The following is a 10,279-nucleotide window of genomic DNA, read 5'->3' as shown; positions in this document are numbered from 1 at the left end:
GTCTTTGATGTCACTTAGGTTGATACATTGCTATGTTTTCATATATAAAGCACTTTTACATCATTACTAAACTGTAGACATTCAAGTTACCACACCGGTCTTGGGGATGGCTAAATCTACACATGAATTTGGTCTCTACTGAGTTAGGTAAATCAGCTTTTAGTTTCATTGCACTTTATTTGTGGAAAAACCTTCAAAATGTTCTTAAATTTTATGTTCTGTGCCTCTAGGGCAATACAGGAAGCTGATTGAGGACCTTATTACTGATTGTGTTTGTTTTTTATGACCATGTTTTTCTTTCTTTCTGCTTGCATTTTGTATTTATATTTTGCTGTGTCTCTATATTCTCAAATTGATGTAATTCAGGGCTCATCTGTGAAAGAGACCTTGGTCTTAGTATGACTCCCTAACAAGGTAAAACAAAAAAAAAGTTTTTTTCTATGAGATTTTCTTCATCACTTAACATTTTTTTGTGAATTTTGAAGAATTTATGTATGAATAAAAAACACATTTATAGAGGTTGTGTAAACCTCAGATCTTATTTTCTGTGTTTATTCAAAAGCCTATTTTCCCCATGGGGATGGCTTAATGAACCAAAGGTAACTTATTTCAGGGTTTTAGGACTACAAGCTGGCGAGCTCTATTACTAGTAGGGAACTTCTCCCACATGCTGACCTCTGACGTCACCTACTAAGGAAATTACATTGACTTCTATATCAGATGGTGTCAGAGGAATGCCCAAAAAATTGCCAAAGACTCCAGCCACCCAAGCCATAGACTGTTCACTTTGCTGTACTGCAAACGCTACCGGAGCATCGGCTCTCGGACCAACAGGCTCCGAGACAGCTTCTGCTCCAAGTCATAAGACTGCTAAATACACTCACTCACACACACTATGCTGTCACTCCTACACAAATCCCTCACACATTCAAACACTACACACACACACACAAGCATACCGACACACACACATAAGCATACACAATTTTACATTAATCATTTGCTGCTGCAACTCTGTTCTTTATTTTACTCTTACCATTATCTATCTGGATGCCTGGTCACTATACCCTGCCTGGTCACCTCGTACCTTTGCACATTGATGTGGTACTCCCTTTATATAGCTCCATTCTTGTGTATTTTATTTATGTCATTCCTCTTGTGTTAGTTACTATTTTATTTATTAATATTTTTTAAACTCTGCATCTTTGGGAAAGGTTCATAGGAAAGCATTTAATTGTAAAGTCTACACCAATTGTATTTAGCTCATGTAATAAATACATTTCTATTTGATTGATAACAGCATTTTCTAGAGTTAAATGCAACGAAAGAAAAATGAAAAGCAATCAATGAATGTGTTTTGAACACTGTAATTTGTTTAAAAGCATAATATCTGTACTTTCATTTTTATGGTTCACGCAGCTTGTTGGACATAAGCCAATCAGCGTTTCTTAACGCGTTCAAAGCACCTGAATGTATCCAACTGGTATTTACGACTTCACAACTTTACCACTTGGTTATGAATGCAGCATTCGATTCTTCTGAAATGTCATCGTGACTAGATTAGGCCACTCCCACTTAAACTAGGTAAATAGCTGCTAATCACGTGATTTATTAGTAATTTATTTGGTCAATGAATGTACTTATCACAATAATCAGGCTTCCATCCAACCCTTTTATGCTGATAAAGTACATGTCGGATAAAACATGTAATGACAGGCCTCATGGAAACAGACCATTCTCTGGTAAACTTTCCAAATGTCGACAAAACAAAGTGCGCTAGACAAGGTGGGATCGTTTTGTGTAGGTAAAAATAATTATGCGAGAAATGTTGGTGGAAACGCTTTTATGCACAAATGTTGATATAATAACCATCATATAGGTGCGATGACATGTTGTGTGGTCCTCCGTCCCACTACAACTCGTCGGGAAAGCATGCAGTTTATTAGGCTACAGATTAAATACATTAGATATGATTAACTTCACAGGGTTGAAAGTGCAAGGTGATGCTCTTGATGCGCCATTCCAGTAAATATCGAGGGTTTTATTCTGGTAACATGATCTTCGACACTTAGCTGCTGTTTGACAAATACAAATGATCTCGCTCTTTTGTCCATACTAATCTCATCATGTAGGCTATATGTGAGCTCTAGCAAACAGCACGCACATATACTTTTGTATTTGCTGTTGGCAAGAGAGTACGTGTCAATAGCAGAATGGACACACTCAGTAGAGTTGAAAATGCGATTGAAATCGCAAACGTTTTTTTTATGTGCGCTATGCACAGCCTTTTATCGACAAGTCAATTTGACGCAAACATCTCTGGTGGGAAAATGTGCGTATTGTTTGTATGAATATTTTAGAATATTTTCATGAGAATCTGTCGCAAATTAGATGGAAAGATGGCAAGGTTGACAAAACTACAAAAGATTGTAAAAACAAAAACATGCATGTTCTCAACAACAAAAATTAGATACAGCTACCCAACACACAACTAGTCCAGGTAGTTTTCTTGGAGAAGACCGATATAGAACGGTATAACATTCATTGCAGACATATTTTTGTGACATAGTTACGATATTACCATACTAAAGGAATAATCTGGTGAATCATTACATTTATGGATAGATGTTGGTACACTATTCAAAGTGACCACTGTATGTCGCTGCTGCACTAGCTAGCTTTACCAACTGCAGCCGTTCTGAAACGCACACTTGTGTCTATCAGAGCAATAACAACGGCGAGCAAACACGCCATAGAACAAACCCTTCCCCGAATAATTGCCCCTATAACACATATCGCAGTTACATCTCCACCCGATCCTAATGAAGAAGCTTCGGCCTGACTGACTGGGAGATGGGAGTACAAAACATAACAGACCAGGTGGGTAATGCAAATTAACGTTAGCTAGCTAAAACATTCCTTTTTGAAACCGTTGCTTTATCACTATTTCCTCATGAGGGCGGGTTTGATAGCTAGCTCACGCTAGCTGCGGTGCTTGGCCTGAAAAGTAGTTTATGGCTATTTAAACGATGCAGTCTGATCACATTCTACATGCTCCAATAAAGTATTCTAATGTGGGACTGTTTGCTAAAATGATGTCACCAATTACTTGTTCGCTTGCTAATGCCAACTAGTTACATTTGGCAATAGGATTTTACACGCGAACGTTAGACCAGTTTGCCTAACCAGTCCAGTCTACTTAACTAAATGATTTATGATGGAGTTGAGCGGCGACTGAAACGCGAACGTCACATACAGTTTAGTAAAAAAATAAATAAATCAAACTACTGATTTCAGCACCCAACGAATAGCCCCCAATTACACATAATAATGTCGTGTTTAATATCGGGCAATTCGTTGGGTGCTAAAATCAGTAGGTTTCAATAGAAACGTCATTTTATGTGAGGTCGGAGCTCCAGTCCGTCCACACTATTTGCCGCTCAACTCCATTATAAATAGCGGAGTTGAGTTTAATCGGCTAGCTAGGCTTCCATTCCATGCGGTAGCTAGTTAGCTAGCATTGGCGATGAGTCATATTCAGATTTGTAGCCAGCTAACTGTCTAATCATTTGGGATTTTATCATTTTCGGCATGCACACCTTGTTCAGACAACAACCAACCAATGTATTAAATGCTTAGCTAGCTAACGGTAGATAGCTGGCAGCGAGGGTACGGACTTAGCTACTGTAGCTCGCTGCAATCAGCTAGCTAGGGACTGGGCTGTCACTAACATTTATTGGTAAGGTCTCTTGCTAGTTGCACATAAATGCTAACTAGCTGCACATTGTGTATTTACCTAGTTAACGAGACACTACGTTAATCTATAATAAGCGAACTTCACTTCCATCAGCTGTTACGATTGAATCACACTGCGTGATGAGGCGTTTTCCAAGTACGTTGTGTTAGGTGCATGCAGCTAGCTAGTATCTGTCTGCTAGTAATTCCCAATCAAGTTCAAATGGCTTGCTAATGACAATCATCCATCCTGTGTTATCAGGGAAGCATCACACCAATATCATGCTGACATGTAGTCTGACTATGACATAGTTTTATGTGATTCAGGAGAACATTTCAAACAACTTTGCAAGAAATATTCACAGGAGGATCGGTATGTCATTAGGGTGGCTTGGGGATAAACGTCATTAGACTAGAATGTATGCGTTCACTGCTGCCCGCGCGCGTCTCTGTGTCGACCACTGATCTCTGCCTTGGCAAACATCCGTTTCCTCGAACCACGTTGCATTTAGTCTCCCAGGGCAATGAATGCAAGTCAATGATACCTATATTAGTATTTCCCAAATCATGGCAATACGGCCAGAGGAGGTATGTTATATGGCCAATATACCACGGCTAAGGGCTGTTCTTAGCAGGATTCAATGCATAGTGCCTGGATACAGCCATTGGGTGCCTTATTGCTATTATAAACTGGCTACTAACGTAATTAGAACATATTTATTTTTGTCGTACCCCTTGTTATATGACCCTTGGTGCATTGTCTGATATACCACGGGTTTCAGCCAATCAACATTCAGGGTTCAAACCACCCAGTTTATAATAATTTAAAAGTAACTTTGAGTTACACAAATTTGAGATACTTTAGGATGATTTTGACAGGAAGGGCAACAATAAAATAAATACATTAAAACCTCAACCCCGTCTAAATAAAAGTTCAATAAAAAAAAATACTATAAATCATAGTGAGGATATTAATAGTGAGATGTGCAATGTCATTTTGTTCCTATATTTGATTTATTTAATTAAAACAAGATAATTTGACTTCTGTTTTTAAGAGTCAATTACTCAAATGCCAAAATAAATTGTATAAAAATGTGTTAAATTCAATCTTCAGGGAGCATTTTGTCCCATAGAGGGGGGTGTTTTCCCCCAATGATTTCCCCCGATAGCTGGGCAAACCCCCTTGTTTTTTGACTCTTAATAACATGGTATTTATTTGAACTCAGAATATTTCTTGTGTTTATATTCTCTTCCAGACTCCACTGGTCCAGGCTATATTTAGCCGAAATGCAGAAGAAGTGAAGTTTTTGTTGCACAAGAATGAAGAAGTCAATGCACTGGTAAGATGGCTCGCTACACATGAACATGACCCCACATCTCGCTTAACGGGTCAGCCAGTTAAGCAGGAAGGGATTACCTGTCAAATCCTCTACATGCTTTGACCTTCCTGTCAACTTTGAATCAGATATAGTTAATATCACACAGTCAATCAATCATCCTTTGGACCAGTAATGTTATACCCACAATATTTTGCACTTCACATTCTTGGTTTCAGCTTCCAACAGTAGCTATGCATGTTGTTCTCTTAAAGAGCCATCTTGTGAGTGTAAGCTGTATTTTGTGTGTGTGTATGTGCACTGGGCGTAAATGCACGTGGCCCATGTATTTGAGGACAAGGAGCAGATTAGCTTATGGTTAAGGGATTGATGGGAGGAAAAGCTTAGCAGTAAGGGATTTTGGGCATCTTCCATCCAAGTAAGTAGCTGGTCAGTTCAGGTTCCTCACTCATTCATTCTACCTCTCTGGTAATCTGACCAGTTGGCTGTCAGGACCCACCCTCCCCCCACCGAGAGGAAGTTGCAGCCACTATTTCAATGTAATTTCCTGTCCTAAAGAAGAAATGCACATTTAGGTTCCACCTGCAAATAAGGCTACTTATGTATATTAAAAAATTGGGTGTGGGAATATCCAAGTGGAGTTAATAACCATCAACAAATAGGGCAATGACAGCTGTCGGTGTAGCTAGCTAGCATGATAATATTATCTAGCTAGCTAATGTTATCTGTTGTTGCTGTTTTTTGTTGTTGATTACACCATATTCAAAAGATTAGCCAGCTTGTGCTATAGCAGGTTCTGGAGCTGGATTCGTCATAATCATTGCTGTAGGGAAAACATCGCTACAGATGGAAACCACTGGCCTATCTTTGACTTCGCCATCTATTATTATCTCAAGTTTTGGCATCTTCCTTAAATTGCATCAGCAAATCCGCCATAGAAATAGTTAGAAAGAGAAATATGAAGCTCCGGTAATATGGACAACTATTGAAAGATAGTTGATGTGTTTTTCTATATTGTGATGGACACGGTGCAACCTTTGGTAGGTAGGCTGCTGGCATGATTCGGCTGTAGTACAAATCCTATCATATCACACAATTTATAACATTTCTAAAATGGTCAGGTGTATGTATGTGTGTATCCAATTTGTAAGTCGCTCTGGATAAGAGCGTCTGCTAAATGACTTAAATGTAATGTAAATGTATGTATGTATATTATATATATATATGTGTATTTTAAATGTTTTATTATACAGACTAGATGAAAAAATAAGTGAAAATTGGCAATTTTCAGTTTAAAATAAAATATAACGGAGGTGCAAAACGTATGTTTATTTTGCTCCATGGCTGAGGAGGTCAATTGGACACAAGGCTGTTTGGCTCATCTCAGTCATGAAGAGGAAGAACTTTGCAGCTGTTTCTGATTTAATAAACACATGCCATGCTTGTCGTTGGTAACATTAAAATAAAACCCAGCCCTAAAAATAAATGTAGGTTGAAATTAATTTTTGTCATATCATAGGAAAAGACACTGCATTCACATGGATTTGCACAAAGTGGGCATTTCGGATTTGTCACAACAAGGCCAAATATACATTGAGCCCCGAAGTATTGGGGCAGTGACACATTTGGTTGTTTTGGCTCTGTACTCCAGGACTTTGGATTTGAAACAATACAAGGTTAAAGTGCAGACTGACAGCTTTAATTTGAGGGTATTTTCATATATATCGGGTGAACCGTTTAGAAATTACAGCACTTTCTGTACATAGTCTTCCCCCATTTTAGGGGACCAAAAGTATTGCGACAAATTCACTTATGTCTATTAAATTAGTAGAAAGTAAAAGTGTTTTGGGCCTATATTCATAGCACGCAATTACTACATCAAGCTTGTGAATCTACACATTTCTTGGATGCATTAGGTGTTTGTTTTGGTTGTTTAAAATGTTTTTGTGCCTAATAGAAATTAATGCTAAATAATGTATTGTCATTTTGGAGTCACTGTTATTGTAAATATCAATAGACCACGTTTCTAAACACTTCTACATTAATGTGGATGCTTCCATGATTAAGGATATTCCTGAATGAATCATGAATAATGATGATGATGATGATGATTTAGAGGCATAAGTATCATACCCCCCCCCCCCCCCCAAAAAAAAAATATGCTAACATCCCCTGTTATTGTAAGGGTGAGCGGTTAGCATGTCTTGAGGGTATGATATTTGTGCATCTGTAACTTTCTCATTCATCATAGTCATTGTATTATTTCAAATCCAAAGTGCTGGAGTACAGAGCCAAAACAACGTGTGGAAATCCAAAACAAGTGGATTTCGACTTATGTGGTATATTAAAGAACCCTGACACAATGCTCTAGGTCCACTTTACACACACACAAGCACACACAAAAAGGCAGCCTCACAGGAGCTAAAACAGGGAGAGGCTAGAAACTTCTACAGTGAGAGGAAGGGGTGTTAAATTGAGTGCATGCTTTCAATCAGCACTGGTTCAAATATGGTTTGGTGCCAGTGTGTAAATTCAGTAGCTGCATTTTGTCAAATGTCACAACAAAAACTTAAATCGGTTTGTATTATATGTTAATATACTTTGCATTTGTCATGGAGTCAATATTTGTCAGAGATCAAATATTATACCACTGTAAATACTCAGTTGTGGCCACTAGACCTGGGGCTGTATTCAATCACTACTTAAAGTCAAAGAAGATTCTGTTCAAGCACAGCAAAAAAAAAAAAGGTTTTTAATTAATATGCTGTTGAGCTTCCTGTACTTCACTTTCACATAGTTAACAGAGTTTTGTTGCCTTAATGCATCCAAACATGAATTCTTGCAATGCAAGACAGATTACATATTTGACTTGTACGACCAAAACCCACAGGGATCCTTGTCCTTAAACAGCCTCTCTTCCCGGAGGCCTAAAATTCTCACACAGCCTCCAGTCAGTCAGTCAGTCAGTCAGTGATTGAATGATGCGTATGGAGAATAAGACTGTGATTTCCTTACTAGGGCTGCAATGAGTAAGGCCTGAGCCATGAGTCATTCACTTGTGGGTTTACACTGACTGCACACATTCCAGTACGGAGGACAGGGTCAGATAACAGGCTAGAGATGCCTGAGCAATTTTACTCACCAAGGTGGATTTCAAGCCCCACTTTTGTTGCCTGGCTACTCAGACTCCTTGCGCTGCCAAATGCTAACGTTAGTTTCTTATCTGCAACGAGTCTGGATCTGAGTACCTCCCAATGATTTCTAGAATGCAATCACATTCGGACCATTCTGATTGGTCACAAAAAAAACGATTGGTTAGTCCAGAGCCAAAACGCGCGCGGGTGTGCCGCGTTTTGAAACGCGCGCGGGTGTGCCGCGTTTTGCTAACTGTTGTTTCTCTGTCTGCTGTCTCTCCTCAGGACCAAGAACGCCGTACCCCCTTACATGCTGCTGCGTGTTTGGGCGACGTTCACATTATGGACCTTCTCATTAATTCAGGTAACGTTCTCCAGCACGAGACAGACCGTTTTCAGAGGGATTCGCATTGTTCACTCAATTATCCCTATCTTATTGTTTAATAAAGGACAGTTAATCATATCTTGTTAGAATATACAACCATCATTGAAACCCTTCCCTCTTGTCAATGAGGATAAGAAGCCCTATCCTAAAGGCAAAAACTGATTATGAAATCAGAGAAGTGTGCAAATGTTACTGACCATCTGAGATCTGAGGCCCATTGTGATTGGCTGAATTGGAACAAATTTTCGATACTATCTGCATATTTAAAAAAAAAAAAATTAAGGTTGAGCTGAGCTACAGAATAGTTGACTGAGTTCGTCCTTTATCTCTCACTCTCTCTCTCTTGCCTGCTTGCTCCTCTCTCTCAGGTGCTAGTATTAACGCTAAGGACCAAGGCTGGCGGACTCCCCTGCATCGGGCAGCTGCCTCACAGAACGAAGTAAGACTATCTTTGCAGGACAGTGTCGTCTGAAGGCCATGTCAAATACAATATGTAAAACCTGCTACAGTCATTTACCTGGAATTCCTCATCAGTCTTAATAGCACTTCTCAGGGCTCATTTTCTTAGGTAATCAATATGGCAGATAAATTCATCTTCTCTCCTTCCTTGAATGAGGAGCTATATGAATGTCGGGTGATAAAGTTGCACTCCTCATACTTTTTATTTATTCTCCTACCGTCTTTCCCAGAAGGCTGTGGGGCTGCTGCTGAGACAGGATGCGGAGGTCAATGCCCGGGATAAATTCTGGCAGACGCCATTGCACGTGGCTGCGGCCAACCGGGCCACACGCTGCGCTGAGGCTCTCATCCCCAAGCTGAGCAGCCTGAACGTGGCGGACCGCTCCGGCAGGACTGCTCTGCACCACGCTGCACACAGTGGCCACGTGGAGGTCGGGTCACAGCAGGGTTTTACGGTCATAGGGTGGAGGGTTTTGAGTAATACTGAAATGGCACCCAATCCCCTATAAAGTTCACTATTTTTGACCAGGACCCGCATAGTATCCGCTATACAGGGAATTGGTGCCATTTCAGAAGCAGCCTATTTGCTGAACTGGTCTTCCTCTCCTCAGAAAGGTGTCTTACTGTACCCATTTTAACTCACTATCTCCTGTCTGTATCCAGATGGTGAATTTGCTCCTTAACAAAGGGGCCAACCTGAGTGCCAGCGATAAGAAGGAGAGGCAGCCAATCCACTGGGCCGCATACCTCGGTGGGTGGGACCTTAGAATGGACACTTCCTTAAATTGACACACTTTCCTCTCCTTGTTCAAGAGGCTTGGCCTGAGCAAAGGCACTGATCTGGAAATCAACTTGCAAACCTCCTGTCAAGGGATTAGGGTTGTCACGATACCAGGATCCCGATACCAGATTTTCCATGGCAAAAAAGAAAACACAAATTGGACTAAACTCTATTGTCCTATTAAAAATCGACTATGTAAAATTGTGGGTGCTATAGCTTGTAAAATAAACAAATTTGACTAGGTGGAAAATTAATGCTGTTTGGTTCTAACTTTGGTCGGTTTTCCTCAAGAAATGAAATCCTCCATGTTTTGTTTCCTTGCCACGATACGTCCGAGTTTTGTGATACTGGTAGCGTGACAACCCTACAAAGGATCCTTGTCTACAAAGAAAAGCAAACCTGTGCCAAATTGCATATCCTCACACACAAACAGAAAATTGCCAAGGCT

The 10,279-nt window shown here is 39.9% G+C and overlaps 1 protein-coding gene across 1 annotated transcript in view; it reads left to right on the top strand.

Annotated features, from left to right (window-relative positions):
• Positions 1-2,703: 2,703 nt before the first annotated feature.
• LOC115143043 (serine/threonine-protein phosphatase 6 regulatory ankyrin repeat subunit C-like) overlaps positions 2,704-10,279 on the top strand; it is a 39,491-nt gene continuing 31,915 nt past the window's right edge. Inside the window, exons 1-6 of the mRNA XM_029683045.2 lie at positions 2,704-2,880; positions 4,992-5,075; positions 8,492-8,570; positions 8,960-9,030; positions 9,281-9,481; positions 9,714-9,801. Coding sequence (XP_029538905.1) covers positions 2,854-2,880; positions 4,992-5,075; positions 8,492-8,570; positions 8,960-9,030; positions 9,281-9,481; positions 9,714-9,801 — 550 coding nt within the window. The 5' untranslated portion in view covers positions 2,704-2,853. The remainder of the gene's footprint in view (positions 2,881-4,991; positions 5,076-8,491; positions 8,571-8,959; positions 9,031-9,280; positions 9,482-9,713; positions 9,802-10,279) is intronic.

Source organism: Oncorhynchus nerka, linkage group LG15 (genome assembly GCF_034236695.1).
Source record: "Oncorhynchus nerka isolate Pitt River linkage group LG15, Oner_Uvic_2.0, whole genome shotgun sequence".
Taxonomy (NCBI): Eukaryota; Metazoa; Chordata; class Actinopteri; order Salmoniformes; family Salmonidae; genus Oncorhynchus; species Oncorhynchus nerka.
This window is presented reverse-complemented; position numbering and strand designations above follow the sequence as displayed.